Source organism: Saccopteryx bilineata, chromosome 7 (assembly GCF_036850765.1).
Source record: "Saccopteryx bilineata isolate mSacBil1 chromosome 7, mSacBil1_pri_phased_curated, whole genome shotgun sequence".
NCBI lineage: Eukaryota > Metazoa > Chordata > Mammalia > Chiroptera > Emballonuridae > Saccopteryx > Saccopteryx bilineata.
In genome coordinates this window covers 71929550-71956364 of record NC_089496.1, presented here as the reverse complement: position 1 = coordinate 71956364, position 26815 = coordinate 71929550, and the positions used below count along the sequence as shown (strand labels likewise).

Below are 26815 nucleotides of genomic sequence, written 5' to 3'. Positions count from 1 at the left end.
ATTAAAAATAATAACAATAATGCCTCAGGTTACTTGTTAAGCATGTTCTACTTGGTACCTTTTTTTCAGATTGCTAGTTTTCTTTAAGTATCTGGCCATACTTGGTTATCTGCTCATTTATAGGTGTGGTATACCATCGCTCAGTATCAGTTATTTTATTTATTGTTATTATTTTTTTCTGAAGTGAGAAGCAAGGAGGTAGAGAGATAGACCCCTACATGCATCTGACTGAGATCCACCCAGAATGCCCACTAGGGAGTCATGCTCTGCTCATCTGAGGCATTGCTCCTTTGCAACCTGAGCCATTCTAACACCTCAGGTGGAGGCCATGGAGCCATTCTTAGTGCCCAGGCCAACTTTGCTCCAGTGGAGACTTGACTATGGGAGGGGAAGAGAGAGGCGGAGCGAAAGGGGGGGGGGTGGAGAAGCAGATGGGCACTTCTCCTGTGAGCCCTGGCAGGGAATCGAACCCAGGACATCCACACGCCAGACTGACATTCTACCGCTGAGCCAACCGGTCAGGGCCAATATCAGTTATTGATAAGAGTATCTTCAGCAGTTCTCACTTTTCTCTCCTGGTTTACACACCTGTGCTCTGCCTGTGGCATGTGAATGGGGAGGTATCGTAGTGCATTTTCCAACTCCTGAGTAAAGGCAGAGATGAGTCAGTTACAGGATTTGGGTGCTGCATTGAATTACATTAAAATAATTATTTTCTCTCTGATTCTGGCACCCACATAAGACGCCATTAGAGTAGGCCTTTTATGAAAGAGATTGATCCTTACCAGCTGTAGTTGAAACAAATACAGCAAGAAATTTATATGGGGAAAAAAAATTCTACTAACTTTATTATGTACTGTGTCCTGCAGAACTACGCTCTAGTCCAGGAATTTACCTTTTTGAATTCTGCGAAAACTAAGTACATAAGGCTTCCTAAAGCCTCAAATTTGAAAAGGCAGTTGTTTCAAGGAATTCATAGTTTAGGATATTTATTTATTTATTTATTTATTTTGTATTTTTCTGAAGCTGGAAATGGGGAGAGACAGTCAGACAGACTCCCGCATGCACCCGACCGGGATCCACCCAGCACGCCCACCAGGGGGCGATGCTCTGCCCCTCGGAGGCGTCGCTCTGTTGCGACCAGAGCCACTCTAGCGCCTGGGGCAGAGGCCAAGGAGCCATCCCCAGCGCCCCGGCCATCTTTGCTCCAATGGAGCCTCGCTGTGGGAGGGGAAGAGAGAAACAAAGAAGAAGGAGAGGGGGAGGTGTGGAGAAGCAGATGGGCGCGTCTCCTGTGTGCCCTGGCCGGGAATCGAACCCGGGACCTCTATAAGATATTTATTTTAAGTGAAAGAATCTATATTGACCTTATATACATATCCTTATATGTAAAATGTTTTTATTTTATTTTAAATTAGAATGTCTTTAATTTTTTTTAAGAGTTGCTTTATATTTGATTAATTGCTTTTGTTATTTCTAATGCCTCTATTAAGTAGAATTGTTCAAAAATATTTCTTTATTAAAAACGTATAAATATTTGTTAAATCAAAGTTGGTTATAAAAGTAAATGTTTCTCTGCTCTCTGTTAGTGGAGCTGCAGTGCCTGGTGACCTAATGCACTCAGGGGGTGTGTTATTTGTTCTGTGTAGCCCTGGCAAATTCTTCTTCCTTTTCAGAATGGGACAACAGAAGAAGTTACTTCAGAAGAGGAGGAAGAGGAAGAGATGGCTGAAGTAGGTAGTTTATATAAGAACGACATTTAATAAATATCTTCGTTTTTGAACATTTTAGTAAATTCTCTAATCTCTTTTATAAACCAGTGTTAGTATAGAAAATGAAAAGCACATTATAATATAATTTTCAAAATCTGGCTGTACCTCTTATATATGTGTTGGAGCTAATTTGCTTATCTGCTCTTGGATTTGATTTTCTAGAAAAGAAAAGCTCTTAAATTTAGCACTAAAATTATATTTGTATTTAATAGTAATCAGTGTTTAACCTGTATTTGGTTATTTTTAAGGATAAGAACTAAGTTTCAAAAGTTTTGTGTTTGAATAAAAGAATTAGAGAATATTTCAGGGACTATTCGCTAGAACTAATAAAACTATCTCATGTTGAAAAATCATCTCAGAATTTTGTAGAACAGATTCCAAAGGCATTGAACTTAGGCCAGTTTAGTTGCCAGTCATTGAGCAATTTTAGAATTTTAGAGGTTTTCAGGCTCTGAAGCTTCGTGTTTGAATTCAAACTTCAGAATAAAGATCAGCATGTCTACACTGACCAGATTAAAAGGTATTTGACTTTCAAGGTCTTGGTTTTAAAACATTTTTTGTTTTGCATCATAGAATTAATTCAGGTTATTACCTTATTGTCTTGATTTGGAAATTTTTAAATCTTTTTTTTTTAACAGAGACAGAATGAGTCAGAGAGAGGGATAGACAGGGACAGACAGACAGGAACAGAGAGATGAGAAGCATCAATCATTAGTTTTTCATTGCGCGTTGCAACACCTTAGTTCATTGATTGCTTTCTCATATGTGCCTTGACCGTGGGCCTTCAGCAGACTGAGTAACCCCTAGCTGGAGCCAGCGACCTTCGGTTCAAGCTGGTGGACTTTTGCTCAAACCAGATGAGCCCGTGCTCAAATTGGCGACCTTGGGGGTCTCGAACCTGGGTCCTCTGCATCCCAGTCCAACGCTCTATCCACTGCGCCACCGCCTGGTCAGGCTGGAAAATTTTAAATCTTAAATACACTTTTTAGAGTGCCATAGAACTAAAGAAATAGTTGTGGGTTTGTTTTGTTTTGTGAGTCTGGGAGAAAAAGAATTCTTAACATTGTGTAAATTGAATGACATTTTAGAGATAGTGTTTGTTTTTAATGTTTTCATGCAGTTAACTTGGGTGGAAACAGTAAACCGTTTTCCTGTGTCTACTGCATAATGAAGTGGACACATCATTAAAGTACTCAAGGAGTGGTGTACCTTTTTTTTCCCCCTGACAAGATAATATAAAGAAGGGACAGCCACATTTAGGGAAATCTAGAAAGGTAGGGGACCAGACTTGGGAGGTGTCGGGTTAGAGTGGATGAAAAGAAGATATTCTAGGTAACTACAATAATGTGGTTAAAAAGGGCTGCCCTGGACATTAGTGTGTTTGAGTGCACTGGATGCTGTCCTTTTGAAAGAAAAAGATTGATGTGTCAGCAGAGGTGGATTAAGGTCAGTTGAGGCCCCAGGTGCAGAAGAAAATATTGGGCCCCTTACATTAGAAAAAAGTGTAAAGTTGGGGGTTTTGCTGGGTCCTTTAGAAGTTGGAGCCCCAGGGCATGCACCCGGTGTGCCTGCCATTAAATCCTCCTCTGTGTGTTGGAGTCATGGAAAAAGCAAGATTGGTTTAGCCAATCTAAGAATTAAGTCTAATAGTCACTGAAATATTCTCTAATTCTTTTATTTAAACACAGAACTTTTGAAACTTAGTTCTTACCCTTAAAAATAACCAAAAGGCAGATGGCTAATAGTCTTAAGTTTGAGACAAATGGTTTATATTTGGAGTGATTGTTGCTAGGAAGGCTTTATGCAGAGAATAGTGGACTGAAAATATTGTTTTGAAAATGTGATAATGAAGAATTTTATTCTGTGCTGGTTAACATGTGGAGAAGATCTGTGGAGAGGAATGTGGCTGAGATTGAAAGTGTTAGGAGGAGGAGACTCAACTCAGGGCATTTGTGGGAACTCTGCAGACAAGTGTCCGGTGGAAGATGGTGACTGAAAGGTACAAACCAGGGGAAGGGAGCTCCATGAAGAATGAACATGGACAGGGTCTGGATGAGAACAGATTGTAGTAGGGGTGAAGAAATGGAGGTCCAAGGAAAAGACCATTGAGTCTGGATGGAAGTGGTCATCAACCTGGTCTAGCAATCACAGTGAATTAGTCTGCTTGAAAAAATGGAGATCGTAAGTCAAGTTATCAGAACAAAGTATGAGCAATTAAGGTTCTTGATACCTTGATGTTAAAGTGTTTAAGAGTTTAATAGGAGATTTAAAAGAAGGCTTATTTGGTAATAGCAATTATATATGCTTGGAATGTGAAGGCATTTTTACCCCTTCCCATAGAATATATGTATCCTTTGTTCTTTCTTGAGTCAAGAAAAATTTTAATTTTTGGCATAATCTTGAATAAGATAATATTTTTCTAATTTTTGTAGGATATAGAAGACTTGGATCACTATGAGATGAAGGAAGAGGAGCCTATTAGTGGGAAAAAGTCAGAGGATGAAGGAATTGAAAAAGAAAATTTGGCAATATTAGAGAAAATTAGGAAGACTCAAAGGCAAGACCATCTAAATGTATGTGTAAATATATAGAACCTGGACTTCTGTGGTTAAATAAAGTAATTATAGGTAATAATGTAAAACAGGGAAATTCCTTAAGATACCATCCTCAGATACCCTTCTCCATTCGTACCTCAGCCATGTATCTTGTTGCCATAGTATTTTTATTTATTTATTGTTTTACATTTCTCATCTATTGATAGCCACTTTCCACCCTATTTATCTGTCTTTTCCATACTGGAATCCACTCCTGTGTCTGCCCTTTTCCAGCCTGGTTATGCAGTTTCCTCTACTTACCGTCTTTTGGGGTCTGCGAATTTAAATTCTGTGTCTCCTACAAAAATAAAACTCAAATTCTCCATGACACTGCTTGTTTGGTCTGCCCTGTCCTGGCCAAATCAAAAGTAATTTTTTCTTTTCTTTTTCATTTTTTTAAAATGTTTAGCCAGGACTTAATTTTTTCTTTTGACATAACGTCTCTTTGACATGAAGCTGCTGGGGGAGTGAAATGAATGCTTTGGTGACAGACACACCTACACGGCTTCAGTTTCCTCAACTTTTAACATGTAGACAGCACAAACCTTTTTTGTTGTGAAGAATAAATGAGAATCATATCTATAAAATGCCCAGGCAGAGTAGAGCAATATCAAATGAGAGTGCAGCTGTCTGTCAACACTTACTACTTGCTCACTGTCTTGTATTAGAGTTATTTACCAACCTGTGAAATTTGACGACCAGTTCCTTTGTCTTCAGCACAATGGCTCAAACAGGAGGTGAATTGTTATGTAAGGAGACACCAAGTGTTGTAAGCAGGTAGATTATTCTCCCTCCTTTAATCTTACTTTCTATATTAATTCAGTTGGCAAATCATTTTTAAAGCAAAGAAATTTAGCCCAGCCCTTATCTTAATTATTTAAAAAAAACTTTTATGGCATCTAAATTAATGATATTTACTATACTTTCTACATCTTTTGATTGTTTCCAGTTTGTATGTTATAGTCAAAACCAGTACATATTATTGATCACCTTCACTTGCTAGGCACTCAGCAAAGTACTTTATATATCTTCCCATTTAAACTACTGAGCCACTGTGGGACTTATCCTTCCTAGAATCTAGATGTGACTCTGGTGTTAAGCCAGTTAAGTAATGTATTCAAGGTCACACATCTAGAAAGCTCCAAATGTGAGGATGTGGAGCCTCAGGAACCTTCACTGATTAGTGGCAGGAATGCAACATGGTACGGACTCTTTGGAAAACCATATGGCAGATTCTTACAAAAATAAACACACTCACCGTATGATCCAGCAATTGCGCTCCTTGGTATTTACCCAAAAGATTTTATGTCTGCACAAACACCTGCATACAGATTTTTATAGCAGTTTTTTTCATAATTTCCTTTTTTTTTTCTTTAAGATTTTACTTACTCATTTTAGATAGAGGATGGGGGGGAGAGAAAAGAGGGGAGGAGCAGGAAGCATCAATTCCCATATGTGCCTTGACCAGACAAGCCCAGGGTTTTGAACCATAATTTCCAAAACTTGGAAGCACCCAGATATCCTTTAATAGGTGAATGGATAAATAAACTAGTCCATCCTGACATAGAATATTATTCAATGCTAAAAAGAAATGAGCTATCAAGACATAAAAAGACACAGAGGAACCTTAAATGCATATTACTAAATGAAAGAAGCCAATCTGAAAATGTTTCATACTGTTTGATTCTGACTCTATTATGATATTCTAGAAAAGGCAAAACTATGGAGACAGGTCCTGGCCGGTTGGCTCAGCGGTAGAGCATCGGTCTGGCATGTAGAAGTCTCGGGTTTGATTTCCGACCAGGGCACACAGGAGAAGTGCCCATTTGCTTCTCCACCTTCCCCTCTCCTTCCTCTGTCTTTCTCTTCCTCTCCTGCAGCCAAGGCTCTATTAGAGCAAAGTTGGCCTGGGTGCTGAGGATGGCTCCATGGCCTCCGCCTCAGGCACTGGAATGGCTCCAACTGCAGGGGAGAGATGCCCCATAAGATCCGAGCATTGCCCCCTGGTGGGCATGCTGGGTGGATCCCGGTTGGGCGCATGCGGGAGTCTATCTGTCTGCCTCCTGTTTCTCACTTTGGAAAAATACCAAAACAAAACAAAACAAAAACCAAAAAATAAAAACTATGGAAACAGTAAAAGAATCAGAAGGATGAATAGAGGAGTACAGAGAATTTTTAGAGCAGTGAAACTTCTCTATGGTACTAGAATGATGGATCCATGTCATTATCCATTTGTTCAAACCCAAAGAATATATAGCACCAAAAGTGCACCGTAAGGTAAATTATGGACCATAAACAGTAATGATATGTGTCAGTATAGGTTCACTGGTTGTAAGAAATGTCTCATTTGGCCTGACCTTTGGTGGTGCAGTAGATAAAGCGCCAAACTGGAATACTGAGGTCACCTGTTCAAAACCCTGGACTTACCTGGTCAAGGCACATATGGGAGTTGATTTTGCCTGTTCCTCCCCTCCTCCTCTCTCATTCTCTTTCTCTAAAAATGAATAAATAATAATTTAAAAAAGGCTCGTCTGGAGAGGGAAATTGATAATGAGAAAGACTATGGGTTGTGGAACAGTTATGTGGGAATTCTTCTCTTAGTTTTGTTGTGAACCTAAAACTGCTCTAAAAATAAATTTTTTAAAAAGTTAAATTAAAAAATGGTATAGCCTGACCAGGTGGTGGCACAGTGGATAGAGCGTCGGACTGGGATGTGGAGGACCCAGGTTTGAGACCCCAACGTTGCCAGCTTGAGTGCGGGCTCATCTGGTTTGAGCAAAGCTCACCAGCTTGGACCCAAGGTCGCTGGCTCGAGCAAAGGGTTACTTGGTCTGCTGTAGCCCCACCGTCAAGGCACGTATGAGAAAGCAATCAATGAACAACTAAGGTGCCGCAACGAAGAATTGATGCTTCTCATCTCTCTTCCTTCCTGTCTGTCTATCCCTCTCTCTGACTCTCTCTCTCTGTCTCTGTCAAAAAATAATCACAAAAAACAAAACAAAAATGGTATAATTTGAAATAGACACTGAGTTCTAGGCTATTTATTGTAGGGGCGTGGATGTTCTGGATATATTGGTTAGACTTTTTTTTCCCCTTAGATGATAATAGTAAATGAACCAGACTTATTCCCAATTTTATAATCCCATTGAAACTTCATAATCTTTGATTTAACTGAATTAACTTTTTGACTCTTTAAAATGTTAAATGGTGATCCATTTTTAAAATCTCGTAAATATTTATTTTTAGGTTCATATACCAGAAATCTTTAGTTATTTGACTCAGTAGATCCTGCTAAATAAATAGTACATTTTATCTTTCAGGGTGCAGTGTCTGGGTCTGTGCAGGCTTCAGATAGACTTATGAAAGAGCTCAGGGACATATACAGGTCACAGAGTTATAAAACAGGTAAGGACCACTGCATCTCTGCTGTCACTGTTGTCTTTATGCTCTTTTCAATTTTGAGATTATAAATTTTATTTCTCATTCTATAACTGGACAAAAGCAGAAATATTTATTAACTTTATTTTAGGAATATGAAACAAATGTAATCAAGTTATCAAAAGATATGGGGGATTAAAATAGGGTGAGTTTATAGTAGGCCTCCACCACAGCCTTACCTGTGGGTTCACTTTTCTCGGTTTCAGTTACCCACAGTAAACTGGGGTCTGAAAATATTAAATGGAAAATTCCAAAAATAAACAATTCATAAGTTTTAAATTGCACAGTATTCTGAGCAGTGTGGTGAATTAAGTCTTGCATCCTCCTACTCCGTCCAGTCTGGGACATGAAGCATCCCTTTATCCAGTGTGTCCTGCTGTGTATGCTTCCTGCCTGTTCATCTCTTAGTAGCTATCTTGGTTACCTAATCAGTTATGACAGTGAGACTCCGTTCACATAACTTTTGTTATATTACTATATTGTTATAATGATATATTGTTAACATTGTTTTGTGTTATTTTTAGTGTTTTTTTCCTGTGCCTAATTTATAAATTAAACTTTATCACAGGCATAGACATATAGGAAAAAGCATAATATATACGGGTTTGGTACTGTCTGTGGCTTCAGGATCCACCTGGAATCTTGGACTGGGGCCTTAGAATGTATGTCCCTCAGATAAGGGGGAACTACTATCCTTTTGGGGTTTTTTAAAATTGTTTTTATGGATATAGCATACCTTTTTTTTTGTTTGCTTGCTAATGGAGATTAACTTGTATGTGATTTTTATTTTCTGGGAAAAAATATAGGTTATATCTGCTTTGGAAAGCAAATAAGATGAATATATTTTAAGAAAAAGAGATGAATATATTTTACTGTTTTGTTTTTTTTCCCAAGTGAGATGAAGGGAGTTAGACTCCCGCATGCACCCCAACCATGATCCACCCAGTATCCCTGCTTGGGGTCTGATGCCCTGCCCATCTGGGGCCATGCTTGCAACCGAACCATTTTTAGCACCTGAGTCAGAGGCTCCACAGAGCCATCCTCAGCGCCTGGGGCCAGTGTGCTTGAACTAGGCTGCGGGAGGTAGAGAGAGAGAAGGGGGAGGAAGAAGGATGGAGAATGGAGAAGCAAATGGTCACTTTTCCTGTGTGCCCTGACTGGGAATTGAACCTGGGACATCCACACGGTGGGCTGATGCTCTACCACTGAGCCAACTGGCTAGGGCCAGCTCCGAGTTGTAATAGCAAAATTTCTAACTTTTTTGTTTGTTTTTTGCTATTTAATGTATAAGTTTACACCAGAGTAATAGAGTCATAAAATGAATTGAAGCATAACTAACATCCTGTATCTTTGCAGGGATTTATTCGGTGGAACTCATAAATGATAGTTTATATGACTGGCATGTTAAACTGCAGAAGTAAGTGGCTTTTTTTAAGTTAATCCTCTATTTGTAGTGATTGTACTGGTAGACTGTCACAATGATGATTTTCCTTCTTCATTTGATACCTTTATAACCAAATCTTTTACTTTGAACTTTATTTAGACCCTGTTTCTGTAATAGTTCCCAGGGTGTTAAAATGAGCTGTTTCTTAGGCTTAATAATAAGTAAAAAAGAGAGGAAGGAGAAAAAGAAAGACCAGCTGTGGGATAGTGTTTCATGGAGAAAGTGAAACAAGTGGGGACTATAGACACACAAGTATGTTTAATAACTTGGTGAGATTGACTGTGATAGCCAGTTTATACTATTTGAAATGAGGGATTTGAGTAAGACTTGAATATATAGAACAATTGATGGACACATTTAGATTTTGTTAGTAATTTCATTTTTTCTGGTTTTGTCCATGGTAAATTTATCTTCCTGAACCCCTTGCCTAATACAGTTTTAAAGAAGGAAGTTAGAGTTATTTTTTAGTCCTTGAGAAAATTATGTACATATGACCATTTCATCTAGAATAAGTGCTAACTCTGAATCTCTTTAGGAGAATAGGTTTAGAATACTATCATCTCTTTTTGAATATTTAATCCCAAGGAGTTGGGGTCTGTTTGGATTTTGGCCTAGGTCTCTTTTTCAGCTCTTGGGCTGGTTCCTTTCTGAGGTTATAAGGGAAAAAAAAAATCTCTGACTTTTTATGTTTTGTAATTCTCAGGGTCGATCCTGATAGTCCTTTGCACAGCGATCTTCAGATCTTAAAAGAAAAAGAAGGCATAGAATATATTTTGCTTAACTTCTCTTTTAAGGTAAGAAAATTGTAAATGGACTCTGTATGCTTCTAGTGGGAATGCATCTACGTACAATTACTTTGGGAAACAATTTGGTATTACTGTGTGTAGTATCCCTGTGGTTCGGAACTTCCCTAGGTTTGAACCCTGCAAGAAATGAGTGCTCAGGTGCACAGAAGCCATGTGCAGAGTAGCACTGGGCACAGTAGCTCCCAGCAGGAAGGGGGACTGTGGCATTCATGAAATGGAATGGAGCTATGAGCAGCAAGATAGAGGCAACATTTTGCAGCATTTCATTTATATAAAGCTCAAAAATAGGTAAAAGTACATTCTGTTGTTTAGGATGTGTATTCTCAGCGGAGACATTATCACCCTCCTGTAGTGGGGTAAAAATTGGTCCTTGGAGTGAAATAATCTTAGATATTACAGTAGTGGTTTTAAATCTTTTGTTAAAGCTAGGAAGTATTTCTACAGAGTTATATTTGAATTATATGGAGTTTCTTTTAGACCTGTTTTTTTCTGATTGAGAGAAAAAAAATATATGCAACAGCTGTCTTCTAGATTTTGTATGTAAATCTAAGATCATCTGTTTTAGCTATAAAAATGTGGTTTTTTATTTTCCTCTCCTATTATTGAATTTTCATAGTTTATAGGTTCCTTAGAATCTTATTTAAGGTTGGGTAGAGGTAGGGACTTAAAGTAAGTTACTGGAATTATGCTGATTATTCTCTTAGCTAAAACGGTATTTTTGTGTTTCTAGGGAATAACTAAGTGAAACATGTTTTAGTTAGCTCCCTTTCCCTCAAATTGGTTCTATAAGAGGCATTAGTTGTTTCCTTAGCACCTTTTATTTGAATAGAAATAGGAGGTAATTTCTCTTGGATTCACTGACATAACTTTCTGAGAGGTGATAAGCTCTTTCCCTCCCCCTCTGCTGTAGGAGAGTGAGGAGAGACTGGCCTTCAACTCTCTTGGCCGCACCTCAGTCATCATCTTTGCTTCAGTTCATTAAGAGAAAAAGCTCTTGTTCTTCTGTTTCCAGGACTCAGAGTTGTGGGGTAGCCTGAGAACTTGCTGAGTTTTCTTTTCCCTCACCTTTTCTTCATATGTTTTTATCAAGTCTGGAGATGTTTGTCATTTAATTGGAGCACTTAGAGTGTTTGCATTTAATGTTTTGATATCTGGGTTTAAATCTATTTGTCCTTCTCGCTCGTTGCTCTTTTTTTTCGTTCTTATGGATGTTTTTTCTTATTACTCCAGTTTCCTACCTCTGTTAGCTTGGTACTCACCCGTTATTTTATTCTTTTTTAATACCTACAATCACAATATATATCCTTAACTTGTCAAAGTCTTATATAAATTTGTCAATTTATGTTTTCCCTTTTCCTTGCCACTTGCAAAGGCCTTAGAACATGTACTGTCTGCCAAATAAGTATTGCTGTTCTCATGTATTTTAGCTCTAGATCTGAAACCTGACACAGCATTGTTATATAGTTAATCAATATTTATTTTAGTTCTATGTGCATATTTGTACTTTTCGTGGGCTTTGTTCTGCAGGTTTCCATCTAGGTCATTTATCTCCTGCCTGAGGAACAGCCTTTAGTATTTTCTGTAGTGTGGATATGCTGATAGGAAAATAGCTTTATTTTTACTTCATTTTTAGAAAGTACAATGGTCTATCACGGGGGTTAGGTTCCAGAACCTTCTGCTATAGGTGAAAATCCACAAAGTAGTGACCTTATATTTATTTTATTATTTATATATAATAAATTTCTTTATAGTTTATTTTTATAATTTTATTTCTCTGCCAGGGTTTTTGGTCTTTTCTTTGCTTGCACATATTCAGCATAGTTATTTTAAAATCTGTGTCTGATAACTCTATTGTCTTGATCCCTGTGGGTTTGTATCTGCTTGCTTCTCGTTTTCTGATTGTGTCATCTTTAAGTCTCATATAACTGTTATTGTTAGTGATAGACATTACATACGAAAGACTAGAAAGCAGATATGAAGCCTTAGCTTATATACTCTTCCCCAGGGAGGGTTCACATTTGCCTTGTCAGGGGCTTGGGCACCAGCATCCCAGGGTGCCTGAGTTAGTTGGGAGTTAAGATGATTTAAAGCAGGGCCTCATTCCTTGTCAGCCAGGGCACTTTGCAGTTTGTCCTTGAGGGTCCCAGTGAAAGTGTGAGGGCCAGGTAAGGCCTCTTCTCTGTGGACCCTGATGTACCTTTCTACGCAGTGAGTCTGAGTCCTGTTCAGCTTCTTAACGTTTTATCTTCCTCTTCTGTAATGGAAAGAAAACCCGAGGGGTAAAAATGGGCCCCACTCTATGATTTCTTTTTCTTCTTGATCTTAGCTCCATAATGATTTACATTCTTTCTACCTTTTTTAGTTTCCAGCCAGAGGACTGATTCAAATTACCTGGTCATCATTATTGTACTGTTCCTTTATATAGTTCTGTTGAAAAGGGGAGACTCTTTATATATTTCACAAATTTACCAAAATACTGCTCAAATAAAAACTTTGTTTTTATTTATTTCATTTTAGTTTTTGGTACTATTTTAACTTTTATAACCCTCACTCATCATCAGATAATAAATATATACATTCTTTATAAACTAAAATCTTCTAAATAATATAGTATTAAGGATGTTCTTAAAATTAACTAAACTTGCTTAATTGGCTTTTTAGGATAACTTTCCATTTGATCCTCCATTTGTTCGAGTGGTATTACCTGTTCTCTCAGGAGGGTAAGTTTTAAGTGATTTTTCCTTTGGTACTGTGTATCAGAATCTTTCGGAGGGCTAGTTCAATGCTAGGAGGCCTAGCATGCTAGGCTTCACCCCATAGTTTCTGATTAAGTAGGTCTGGGTGGAGCCTGAGATTTGCACTTCTAAGCCCATCTCAGGTGCAGCTGAGGCCGCTGGTCTGGGACCACAGTTTGAAAACCACTGGTGTAAACCATTATGTTGCTTATAGGTTGAATTTTTAATGGTCCCTATTTGTATACATTTCACCACTAAAAACCAAGTATTTTTAAGATATAAATTGTGATTGAGTATTTAGAGAAAGCTAGGATTAGAGAGTGACTCCCACATGCCTATGATCCTAGGAAAAATCACAGGAAAATCACAGGGCCTGTGAAACTGGCCATTGAATTTCTTCTAAAGGTGGTTGTTACAGTTTGGTAGAATCAAATGGTAAATGTGCATTTTTATTGAAGCTTGGGAAAGGATCAGAGTTTGTAATAGGTTAGTTATGAAATGTTATGAATTAAGTGAGTCATAAGTTTTGAGTAGCAGCAATTAAACTAATTTGAGAATTCTGAAATGCTCAGCTGACCAGTTCTACTCTGTGAAATAATCTATTTATGATTATTCAGTCCTTTGATCATCTTTATGGTTGGTATAGTTTAATTGAGATTTAAAAATAAGGGCAGCTACAAATGATTGAAGAAAGGATTTGGAAGAGTTTTGTAAATTTGGGATAAATGTATAAAAATATTTTTATCAGATCATTTTGAAATCTGATATAAACTTGACCAGCATAGATTTTTTTTACATTTTTGTTGTGAGGACTGCCAGGAATATTAAGAATTTATGATATTAAGTAGTTTACTGCCTAGTTGTAGAGACAATCACACAAAATTAGGATACAGTTGTTTCTTGGCTATCAAGAGGGATTGGTTCCAGGACCCCGAAGGATACCAACATTCCTTTATGCTCAAGTTCCTTAGATAAAATGGCACAGTATTTGCGTGTAACTTAGTACATACTCTACATGCTTTATGTCATTTCTAGATTACTTATAATGCCTAATATAATGTAAATGCTGTATATATAGTTGTTACACTATTTTCTTTAGAGAATAATGACCAGAAAAAGTCTGTGTTTGTTTGTTTGTTTTGTATTTTTCTGGAGTTGGAAACGGGGAGGCAGTCAGACAGACTCCCGCATGCGCCCTACCGGGATCTACCCGGCATGCCCACCAGGGGGCGATGCTCTGCCCATCTGGGGTGTTGCTCTGTTGCAACCAGAGCCATTCTAGTGCCTGAGGCAGAGGCCATGGAGCCATCCTCAGCGCCCGGGCCAAGTTTGCTCCAATGGAGCCTCGGCTGCAGGAGGGGAAGAGAGAGACAGAGAGGAAGGAGAGGGTGAGGGGTGGAGAAGCAGATGGGCGCATCTCCTGTGTGCCCTGGCTGGGAATCGAACCCGGGACTCCTGCATGCCAGGCCGACGCTCGACCACTGAGCCAACTGGCTAGGGCCTTTGTAAGTGTTTAGTACAGACACAACCACCAGCTACCTTAGGCCTAACTACATAGTGCATGTCAGCGATACTGTAACTTTTTAATAAAAAGATTTTCAACCCATGTTTGTTTGAACAGAGAGCTGATTGTAATATCATTTTCAGTTTTAAAATCTTGTACATAGTTTCTCGTTACTGATATATATATATGTATATATATAACCACAGTGGGGTTATTATTCCATTATTCAAATGAATAATTTTTAGATTTCTTACTTTGTAAAATAATTTGGTTTATTCAACATGAGGATGCATTTGGTTAGCTAGAATCCAAAATTGAAAGGCCAGATGGACTTGGCAAGTTTTATTGGGGGTTGAGGGTAGCATCTGGAAGAGTAGTCAGCAGAAGGACTCTCAGGTCCAGGAATAGCAAAGTCCTATGGCACAGAAAAAATATTGTCATGGACTCAGTTTTCACATAAACCTAATTAGTGGTCTTAGCTTTTTTTTTTTTTTTTTTTTTTTTTTTAAGATTACCACAGGTTTTCGTGTGTAACTATCATTACCTTGATTTTATTTTTAGGCATGAAATTTAATGTATTTTGGAGTTTAAAATAACATTAAAGGAGGAATGAAATTATTTTGTTTCAGAAAGTGTTAAGAGGCTGGAGAATCTTGATCTGAGTAATGATTTCCTGAGAGAGATCTGGGAAATTCTTAAAAGTTGTAGTTTAGAACTAGACAGAGAAATTGAGGAGTACAGAGCAGGATTCCATGGCCAGAACTGTTTGACCCTCACAAGAGAATGAATAGAAACAATTTAACCCATAATTGCAGATGTTCATTATTATAGATATGGTAAAGTCATTACTTGTGTTAGAGGGAAAAACCCTGGTTGTATAAATTGATGGCAGAGAAATTTTCAGATGAATAGAATACGTGAATCCATTTAAGAAAACATTGTTCTACCCCAATTTTCTGGAATATTTAGGGCTAAGTTCTTAGTGTCTGATATCTAAAAAAGTCTTTAAGTATTCTGTTACTGAGAGCCATTATTTTATACTTGGTATTAGCCAAAAAGCTGAGAAGTGATAGGAGAACCCTTATTTTTATTTATTTTATTTAATGGTTTTTTGAGAGAAAGGATTTGGGGGAGAAACATCGAGTCGTTGTTTTACTTATTTATGCATTCATTGATTGATTCCTGTCTGTGCCCTGACCAGGGATCGAACCTATAAACCTGGCATATCAGGGTGATGTTCTAACCTGCTGAGCTACCCAACCAGTACTAACATTAGAATTTTTAAATGACCGTGACAACTGTTTTCGTTTTTCTGTTTTCTTCTAATCTTTATATGTATGCGTATTTTTTTAGTAATGCTACTTCAAAAAATAAAAAGGAATACTGAAATTTAGAGAATTTCATATGATTCCTGTTTTCTTTTAAGGTATGTGTTGGGTGGTGGTGCGTTATGTATGGAACTTCTCACAAAACAGGTAACTCTTTTCTTATGGTTCTCATGGTTTTCAATCTCCACAGTGTTTTGATTGTATAAATTAGATTGTGTAAAAAAAACTCTGTTGCAAAGCACCTATTTTAAAAAAATTTTTAATTTTCTTTTAATCACAGCCACTTTTAATAATGAAAAAGCTATGTAAAGTAAACCAGTAAAATGAGATATACTTGGTTCTTATCTGTGCTAGGATAGGAAGTGATATTTAAGGTTATTCATGTTTGGCATTCAGAACATAAGGTGTGTGTGTGTATGATTTTGGAAGCAGTTCAACTTTTCTTAATATCTCAGATTTGGTACAATGTCTTAATATTAATTTGCTATTGTTGAGTTGTTATGTGCCATTTTGTTAAGCTTTTCTAAGTCAAAATCAGGAATACTATTGTGTTTTAGAGAAGTCTTTTCTCTTCCTGCAGGGCTGGAGCAGTGCCTACTCAATAGAATCAGTCATCATGCAAATCAACGCCACCTTAGTCAAAGGCAAAGCCAGAGTGCAGTTTGGAGCAAATAAGGTACTTTATTGAGAGTGTCAGAAGAGTGAAAGGGGGTTGGAGGGAGGTAGAAGAGGGTAAAGGGGAGTCTTTGTTATTTTTACTATAGATAAAACATGTATAATTTTACTTTTGTATTGGTATATATACGCTAATGAGTAAAAAAATTTTATGTACTTTGAAGTTCCCCCAACTTGAGATTATGTTAGAATAGTTAGTTCCAAGTATTTATGTGCTATATTCTAAACTTTTTACTTGTATTAACTCCTTCAATCCTCTTAATAACCGAAAAGTAGGTGTACTTTTACTGTCCTCTTTTTGTAGATGAGGAAATTGAAGTCCACAGAGATTAGGTAACTTGTCTAAGGTGACAGGTGTCAGGGCAGGAATTGAAACCAGACTGTACAACATTAGTCTGCTTTTAACTACTGAGTTCAGTTCTTCATTTACTTACTACATATATCAGAAATGTCTTTGTGTGTCTAATTGTAGTTATCTCTAAACATATGAGTGGACCAAGGATGGACTCTGAAGTTAGTATGGTTTGGAAAAATATTTGTGTGATGGAAATCATCCTGACATAACATTTTTTAAAAATTCAACTATTCCTGAAGTTCTGTGTGATTTTTGTGTTGAATGCCTATCCAAATAGTGTTAATGTATTTATAACCATATTGCATGTCAAAGCATGAGTTCACTAGAATTTTAACTCAGAGGAAGCAGAGAATTGAAAAGACTGTTTTAAAAGATCATCCATTTGGGGCCCTGGCCGGTTTGCTCAGTGGTAGAGCATCGGCCTGGTGTGCAGGAGTCCCGGGTTCGATTCCCGGCCAGGGCACACAGGAGAAGCACCCATCTGCTTCTCCACCCCTCCCCCTCTCCTTCCTCTCTGTCTCTCTCTTCCCCTCCCGCAGCCGAGGCTCCATTGGAGCAAAGTTGGCCCGGGCACTGAGGATGGCTCCGGGCACTGAGGATGGCTCCGTGGCCTCTGCCTCAGGCGCTAGAATGGCTCTGGTTGCAACAGAGCAACGCCCCAGATGGTCAGAGCATCGCCCCCTGGTGGGCGTGCCGGGTGGATCCCAGTCGGGCGCATGCGGGAGTCTGTCTGACTGCCTCCCCATTTCCAACTTCAGAAAAATACAAAAAAAAAAAGATCATCCATTTGGGATAATATTGTAAAATACCTTATTTTTAGGTCTTCTTTAACAGCTATTTCTTTACACTGAATAAAATACCATTTTGTATAAAATCTAGAAGTTATTTATTGAGCAGTAGTGAATTTCTTAACTACTTTTAACTAGCTTTTCTCAACGGTGTTATATTTTAGATGTTTTAAGGGTGGCAACAGAATGATTATATAACACCAAAATTTTATTTTTCTATGACAAAATTTATGCTCACTGTAGAAAACATTAAAAAAATTAAAGAGCATCTTTAATTTGAATATCTAGATATACTGTTGATATTTTGGTGTACTTTGAGCCTTTAATATTTTCCTCTTGGAAAATATTGAACTTATTTATATTTAAAACTTGATGTTAAATTTAATCATGTTTTTAAAAAAAAATTTTGCCATATTATTTTTTGTGAAGAGAAAATATAAAAGGCTTAGAACAGTGATCTTTTTGTGTAATTAAACGACTATTTTACCAACAACTTGCTGTGTAAATTAGCTGTCTAGGCTTCTAAATTTTATCTGTAATACAAGTGGTCTAGATATTTTAAGTCTTTTCCAGTTTTAATAATTCTGTAATACCAACACTCTTAGTTCAGTGCCATAGTCCTGATATTAATCAATGTCAATATACTTGTTTTAAATGTTTAAATGATTTATAGTTTTATTAGCAGATAAATATAACCATTTTGCATAGAATGTTATCAGGCAACTAAAAATATGTTTGCATATTAAAGTATGTCTTAGCAGGCCTGACCTGTGGTGGCGCAGTGGATAAAGCGTCGACCTGGAAATGTTGAGGTCGCTGGTTCGAAACCCTGGGCTTGCCTGGTCAAGGCACATATGGAAGTTGATGCTTCCAGCTCTTCCCCCTTTCTCTCTCTCTGTCTCTCTTCTCTCTCACTCTCTGTCTCTGTCTCTGTCTCTCTCTCTCTCTCTCTGTCTCTCCCTCTCTTCTCTAAAATGAATAAATAAAAAATAAAAATAAATAAATAAAGTATGTCTTAGCAGGTAAATTTTTGAATGAATTGTTATGATGAAATCTTACTCTTCCTTTTTTCTTTTCTTATTAAGAAATATTTGTTAAGAATATGGGACCTTTGCTTGATGTTATATGAGTTTTCCCTTCTAGGATTCTAAAGCCAACAGGGAATAATAGTCTGAATGTTAACTGTAAAAATATGACTATCAAAAAAGGAAGGTGTTAAATTGTGTTTAAAAATATGCTACCGTGTGTGTGTGTGTGTGTGTGTGTGTGTGTGTGAGTGTGTGTGTGAGAGAGACAGACAGGCAGACAGACAAGGCTATATTATACAGATGTGCTTTTATAAGTAGAGACTATCTCTGCTTTTATAAGTAGAGACTATCTCTGGAAGGGTGTTCAAGAAAGTACTGACAACCATTGTTTCTGATAGGGGGGCAAGAATTTGGGATTTAGATACTTAAAAAGCTTCCATTCACTATATGGAGGGAATGGTGGTTGAGTTAAATAGTAAAATCCTGGAACACATAGCCCGTGGGACAGCTTCTGACCTATTCTATTGTACCATCAGGAAAGGCATTTGTCTTCCCTACTGCCCATATATTGACCTACAGAATCCCTTAGTCAGTGATCACGTTCAGATAAAAGAACTGATGTTGGTATTTTTTTCCTTCCAGAGTGGGGGAGTTGTTACCTGTACTAAGTCCAGTCTTCTCTCTTTATAAATGAACAAGATTGGGGAACCAAATCTGAGAACTTTATATAATCCTGAAATTCTCCAAGGTTAAGGGGCTAAAGTGGTTTCATGTTACTTTTTTTTTTTTTTTTTTCTGAAGCAGGAAATGGGGAGAGACAGACAGACTCCCACATGCGCCCGACCGGGATCCACCCGGCACGCCCACCAGGGGCAAGGCTCTGCCCACCAGGGGGCGATGCTCTGCCCCTCCGGGGCATCGCTCTGCCACGACCAGAGCCACTCTAGCACCTGGGGCAGAGGCCAAGGAGCCATCCCCAGCGCCTGGGCTATCTTTACTCCAATGGAGCCTTGGCTGCGGGAGGGGAAGAGAGAGACAGAGAGGAAGGAGGGGGGAGGTGGAGAAGCAAATGGGTGCTTCTCCTATGTGCCCTGGCTGGGAATCAAACCCGGGTCCCCCACACGCCAGGCCGACGCTCTACCACTGAGCCAACCGGCCAGGGCCTCATGTTACTTTTGTGTACAGGTCTCATCAGAAGCAGACACAGATACTCTTTAAGGGAAAACATTTCTAATTTAAAACCTGTAGGATTCCCAAAGATTAAGCTCAAACAAGTATGCATTCACAAGGAAAGATCACAAGCACAGAGCAGGCAAACCAACAGACATGAGAGTTGGCAGAAATAAGGGATCTCAGATCTGTAGTTCCAAAGACTTGAAGTTTTGGAATTATCAGATACAGAATAGAGACTTAGATATTAGAATTGTGATAAAATGAAGTAAAATGTAAAATTAAAAAAACAAAACAAAATGGAGCCAACAGTAGACCATCAGGGTTGATGAGACAGATCTGAAAAAGAATGAAATAGAACTTACAGAAATGAAAAATATAGTTGTTGAAATGAGAAGGTCAATAGATGGATTAGACATCAGAAGAGAAGATTAATTTTTTTATTTGATTTTAGTGAGAGAGACAGACAAGAAGGTAGAGAGATGAGAAGCATCAACTCATTGTTGTGGCACTTTAGTTGTTCATTGATTGCTTTGTCATATGTGCCTCGATCAGGGGGGCTCCAACTGAGCCAGTGACCCCTTGCTCAAAGCCAGCGACTTTGGGCTCAAGCCAGCAACCATGGGGTCATGTCTATGATCCCAGGCTTAAGCCAGTGACCCTGGACTCAAGCTGGTGATCCTGAAGTCAAGCTGGCAAGCTCAGGGTTTCTAACCTTGGTCCTCAGCATCCTAGGCCGACGCTTTATCCACTGCGTCACTGCCTGGTAAAGCTAGAGAATTAATTGATTAGAAGAAATAATTTAGAATGTTGCACAGAGGGACATGGGAATAGAGAATATGGCAGTAGTTAAGAGGTGGATATCAGAGCAAGGTCTAAAACATGTCTGTTGGAATCCCAGGAGGAGATAGTAAAACTAAAAGAAAAACTGAGAAATAGACATCAGGAAGTAAGGTGATAGGTCAAGTCCAAATATTCAGTCATGGTGACTGTAAATGTGATATAGCTTTTGTGTCAAACAAGTACGATTTTGGAACAGAAAATATTAATGACTACTTAATGATAAAAAGTCTCAGTTAACCAGGAGGATATAATAATTTACTTCATGTACTTTATTAAAATAGTCTGAAAATGCAAATTAAAAACTGATAAAATTGCAAGGAGAAATTGACCAATTCACCATTATAGTGGGAGATTTTAATTACCTTGTTCATGGTAGGTTAAACAGACATGTCAAGTATGTAGAAAATTTGAATAACCAATTAAACAGGCTTGGTTTAATGGGAAAATATAGAACTCTTTAATTAGATACTGCATATCCTTCCCAAAGATATATGGGGAAAAAATGTCATCATAAATTAAACCACAAAGCAAGTAAGAATATTAAAAAAATAACTGGTACCATACAGATCATATGTTTTAAATATGCTGTAGTTAAGGTTAGAAGACAATGATGAAAAGATGAATAAGAATCTACGTGAATCTGCAAATTAAACACACTTCTAAATCATGGGTTTTTTGGGGGGGTTTTTTTGTACTTTTCTGAAGCTGGAAACTGGGAGGCAGTCAGACAGACTCCTGCATGCGCCTGACTGGGATCCACCTGGCACGCCCACCGGGGGGCGATGCTCTGCCCATTTGGGGTGTTGCTCTGTCACACCAGAGCCACTCTAGCGCCTGGGGCAGAGGCCAAGGAGCCATCCCCAGTACCCGGCCATCTTTTGCTCCAGTGGAGCTTCCGCTGCGGGAGGGGAAGAAAGAGACAGAGAGGAAGGAGAGGGGGAGGGGTGGAGAAGCAGATGGGCGCCTCTCCTGTGTGCCCTGGCCGGGAATCGAACCCGGGACTTCTGCACGCCAGGCCGACGCTCTACCACTGAGCCAACCGGCCAGGACCTAAATCATGGTTTTTAAAAAGTCATGAAAATTTAAAAATACTTGGAACTGAACCTTCCTTCTACCCCAGTTTCCTCCCTGCCTTTTTCTCCTCCTCTCCAAATGGTTGGAGGATAGGTAAGAATGAGAGTTTTCACTTAGAATGTTTTTATACATTTTCTTGTTCTTGTGCTGTGTGAATTTATTGAAAAAAAATTCTATGACATAATATATGTATACTGCTATGGAGACTGCTCGTGATATATTAATTGGAAGTTAAGATATAGGTCAGTTGTACTGAGGGGGACAAAGTTAATCCTGACTTAGTCCCTTAATAGTGGTTCTAAAAGACATTACCAAGTCAGGACTCCTTTATTAATGGCTTGATGCTACTTATGGGCATTCTTTAGATTTTTAACTCAAAATGTCATTTATATGTGTATAGTCCTTAAAGCTTAATGTTTTCTTGTCTGAAGGCAATATTTTATCTTTTTTTGTTTTGTTTTGGATAGAGTTTGAATTGTACTTAGGTCCTAATAGCATCCTTTAACTTGATTCATCCATGTGGAGAGGGACACTAGAACTAAAAGGATTTGTACTTGTCCAGTGGTTGGAGAACTTATAAAAATGAACTGTGAAGCTTGTAGATTTTTACTGGAGTACAGTTTTGGTTTTGTTATTTTTCTAAAATGGTAGAGAATAATGAAGTTGAGGAATGAGGGTATTCAGTCAAAAATCTTTTGGAAACGAAAATAATTGTTTCCTCTGTTCTTCTAAACACAGTGGTGACATATCCATAAAATATATCATGATTTTCATCTACTTACAGTGTTGATTTGATGTATAATTCTCTTTCAGAATCAGTATAATCTAGCAAGAGCCCAACAATCTTATAATTCCATTGTACAGATACACGAGAAAAATGGTATGTTTAATTCACTACATATTTATTGCCATTTATGAAGTTTATTATATAATGTGCTGTTGATATTTATCCTGTTTTATTTTTGTTTTTGCTTTCATTTCTTATAAAGTACAATTTTCATTGTGAAAAAATTTAACTTGAGGATACACACACTGTGCTTTATTCAATGTCTTGGTGTCCTAAATACTTGGTTTAAGAATCAGAATCAAGATTTTTGAGTGAATTAATGAATGAATCACTTTATTTACTTGAAATACATGGTTTTAGGAAAGGAATTGAGTAAGTTACCTTGTAAAGGTAACACTACATGTGGAGTTCTTGTTAATTCAGAGTAAATGCAGTCCAGGATTCTGAACCAGCTGTTTCTGAAACATCTTCAGATGATGTTATGCTTTTTGACAGTCATACACTTTTTTCTATTCAAGCAAAGTTCTAATGTCAGTTAAGAGTATTTGAGTTGCATATTTTTTTAAAAATCCTAAAATATATTTCATAAATCCTGTTGGACTTACCTAAATTTTGCTTGTAGTCATAATGCATGTTTTGAGTTTTTGTCTCTAACAATGAGGTAATAAAAGTAGGAATCAGAAGACCTATTTTCAGTGCCATTTGTGTCATGCATTAGCTCTGTGGCCCTGAAAAAGTTTTCTTACCTCTCAGCCTCAGTTTCCTTGTCTTTCAAATTGGCATGGTGTCTGTCTTGCCAAACTTGTGAAGAAAAAAAGAGCAGTGTATATACATAGCACTTTGTATCTAAGTGCAGATACTCATTGTAGCTGTTAGTAAAACTGAAGCTTTTGTGTGCAGATTAATAAATTAATAGAAGTAAGAAATATTTTCTTTAAGGGAGTATCCACAGTAACCTTCTTTACTTTGCTAGAAATGTGGTAGCTTGTGACTTGAGAGTTGTGCTTTGTGCTCATTTTTATTTTAATGCCAAAGGAAGCTTGTCACTTTTTCAGTGACTGCTTGCTTCTGAAAGAATAGTACAGGCATACTTTGGAGATATTTTGGGTGTGGTTCTAGACCACCACAGTAAAGTGAATATCACAATACAGCAAGTCGAAATCTTTTTGCTTGTGGAGATCTTACCTTCAGTTTTTTCAAAACAAACAAACAAATGCAGTGTGTGTGAAGCACAGTAAAACGAGGTATGCCTGTATTCAAAACAGTTTTCATATTTCTGAAGACGAGAATGATCAAACTTGAGGGCAAGACTGGATTTTCATAATAATCCTTTCCAGCCCCCTAAATTAATAGATTCAAAAACATCCATAGGCTACTACTTTGTAACCACGTGGATGTGCCACAAACCTTGATGTATTTATACTGTTCAATGAGTGTCAAACCAGACAGCACTTAGTCTCATTTGCTTAGAGCTTAGATTTCTGAGTCTAGCAATTATATTTTTATCTTTTTATTTATTTATTTTAAAAACAAACTTTGTAGTAAGCATTCAAAAATTTTACAGAAAGTGCTGTCTTTGGGAAAGTGTGGGTGTATGTAAGGTTAGTTATGGTGAAGAACAGTAGATTGAGAATCAGGAGATGAACTCCAGTTTGGCTTCCGCTGCTAACAGATGTTAGGCATTGTCTCTTAGTGTACCTGCTGAGATGGCTTCCTTAGTGCTGAAGTGACAGCATCATACTGATGACAATCCACATTCCTCTTATTCTAAAATGCCAGCATTTTGTTTGGGGACAAGTTATTTTCAGTTGCAGTTTATAAATACAGAATCTAAATGGAATATAAAATCTAACTTTTTGTCTAATATTCTATACTCATCTTCATCTAGAAGTGCCATTAATATAGAGAGCTTATGTTGAAAACTCGCTTATTCATAGAAAACAACTTTAGCCACCGGACAGGGAAGAAATTCCCTATGTATGTCACCCCATTAAAATTAATAAAAATTTATAAAAATAAAAAAGAAAACAACTTTATACAGAGTCTCCAACTTACAATGGTTTGCCTTAGGATTTTTTTACTTTATGATGGTGTGGAAGTGATATGCATTCATAGAAACTGTATTTCTAATTTGACCTCTGAATATTTCTTAGGCTAGCAGTGTGCGGTGTGATACTCTTGTGATGCTGGACATTGACATTGAGCCGCAGCTGTGGGTCAGGCAGGGATCATAAGCAGCAACAACCAATGCTCCACAGGGTACTCATGTGTGAGATAGTTCTGCCCACTGTAGGCTCATGCATGCATAAGGGAGACATGTAGCCCCATTATCAGTCAAGTACCATTGGTATTATAAACATATCAAAATGCTGTGCTGCCAAGCCAAGCATAAGTTTAATTTTTACAGTAGGTTTAAACATGAAAATTATGAGTAGAGAAAGTAGCTAACCTTAATAAAATGTCATTGCTCCTAGTTTAAGAATTAAAGTATTTTAATTTCTTTTTCCATTCTGTTTCAGGCTGGTACACCCCTCCAAAGGAAGATGGCTAAATATATTGACTGTCATATGTTTGGACCAATGTTGCTTTAAAGAAAATCTTTCCAACGTGCAGACAAGCTTTGAGTGCCCCTATAACAGCAGTTCTGAAGACATTAGCTCATAGATATTTTATTGGATAATCTGTCAACTGACATCCTGTATAAATTATAGCCTTCTCATTTTGCTCATTTTAGGTATCTTGGACTGAGCAGTGGGGCCTTTACTGTATTTTTCTTGATAAATACACACACTGGCCACTCCTAATCATCTCTTTTTCTTGAAAAATGAAATTTGTTAAGCAGGCAAATTAGCATCAGGTTACTCAAGTTGCGACTCTAGTGAAACTTCCACAATGAGCTTTTGCGTTACAAGGACTTGCAATATATTGTTCCATTTAGAGCCAATAAAGGTTTATTTGATGTTTAATATTGGTTTAGAAAATTTAAGGTCTTCTAAATCACAGTAGCCTTTTCAGATTAAAACCATTTCATGATCTTGCCAAAATAATGACAGGAAACCTACTCAATAAATTGTTAAACTTTTTTATGGCAATGTGAAGATAGCTGTTTCCTGAATATAACGCTCTTAACTGAGTTTTGCTTTTTAGGCAAAGCGAAGCAAGATTGGCCAAGTAAGCAAGCTTATAGTAGTTTCCCCTGGGGCATCACAGTCTTGCTGGACTGAATCTGTTTATTGGTTCAATATGTCTTAGGAAGATCTGCAGTATACATTTTGAAGTTATTTAAAATACCAAGTCATTTTACATTTCCATTTTATTAACGGGATGTTGCAATCATTTGTAAACTAATAAACTCATAAAGTGATTGGGACACAGACTTTTTGAGCAAAAGCTGCAAATTAAGTACAAAAAGATACCTAATTTGGAGACTCTTAACATTTTTGCTATAGTCACAATGGCTTTTACTTAAAGACTAATAGGAACTCTACAAGTGTTAATTCTTTTATAAAACCTAACTCAAATCAGTATATTCTCCATTTTATTGCCTTACCTGAATCAGTCCTGTTTGATTGGTAATAGATTTTTTATATACCCACGTTTGATTTAAAAGTTAACTTCTAGTTATTAAGCACTTTTAAGATGAAATCCAGAAGCACATTTTTCTGCACAAACCAGTTACAAAGTTCAAAAGTGTTTCTTACGCAGTTGCTTTAAGATTCAGTTTTTAACTTTGTAAACCACATTGGAGAGACTTGGCACTTCTGCATTATTGTGTGGTTGAAAGGACAGTAGAAAAGGTTTTCTGGTGTTCTTGTTCATGTGGTTATATTTGTATACAGTTCTCATTGCCAGTTGCTCAAGACAAGTGACAAGGCAGAATTCTTCAAAGCATTACAGTTCCTTAAACCTAAGGCTAAATCTTGAATACATTATTGAATTCTTTAATATTCTGATGGCCAGCAGATTGACAGCTGCACATTTGGCATGCTTTGGGGTGATTTTTTTTTTTGGTGGGGGTTTTTGTTTTTTTTTTTTTTGGAGTTTATTTTTCATTGCAGATTTATTTGGCAATGTACAGTAAATTTTGTAAACTTGCATCAAGTTTATGAATAAAGAATCACTTAAAAAATAACTCTGTCATTTACCATCATTAGAGATACTATTTGCTTCAGGTGTCTGTAGGTTCTATTAAGTTTCTGGAATAAGATTATATATGGTGTGATGGGGTGAAGGGAGCAGATTAATTTAACAAGAGAAAGCTAGAGATCCCCAAAATGTTGTATACAGATGTGGTATACTTGAGTTCCACCTTTTCCCATAATCTGCTCCCTCTTTAGTGTACCCATAGCTTCCTTACAATTATAAAGTTATCTCACAAGAAGTACAGAGGTAGGAAAACTCCAGGCACAGTACATCTGGGCTCTGCTCTGTTTGAGATTTTTCTGTGTTGATTTCACCTTTGGACTGAAAGTTA

At 37.5% G+C, this 26815-nt stretch overlaps 1 protein-coding gene across 2 annotated transcripts in view; it reads left to right on the top strand.

Moving 5' to 3' along the window:
- The window catches only part of UBE2Q2 (ubiquitin conjugating enzyme E2 Q2), a 60728-nt gene extending 34985 nt beyond the window's left edge, over nt 1-25743 (top strand). For both annotated transcript variants that reach the window (XM_066238615.1, XM_066238614.1), the window contains 10 exons: nt 1677-1733; nt 4205-4345; nt 7687-7771; nt 9161-9221; nt 9952-10042; nt 12716-12774; nt 15720-15768; nt 16202-16297; nt 22368-22434; nt 24861-25743. In XM_066238615.1, coding sequence (XP_066094712.1) covers nt 1677-1733; nt 4205-4345; nt 7687-7771; nt 9161-9221; nt 9952-10042; nt 12716-12774; nt 15720-15768; nt 16202-16297; nt 22368-22434; nt 24861-24892 — 738 coding nt within the window. In that variant the 3' untranslated portion in view covers nt 24893-25743. The remainder of the gene's footprint in view (nt 1-1676; nt 1734-4204; nt 4346-7686; nt 7772-9160; nt 9222-9951; nt 10043-12715; nt 12775-15719; nt 15769-16201; nt 16298-22367; nt 22435-24860) is intronic.
- Nucleotides 25744-26815: the final 1072 nt, after the last annotated feature.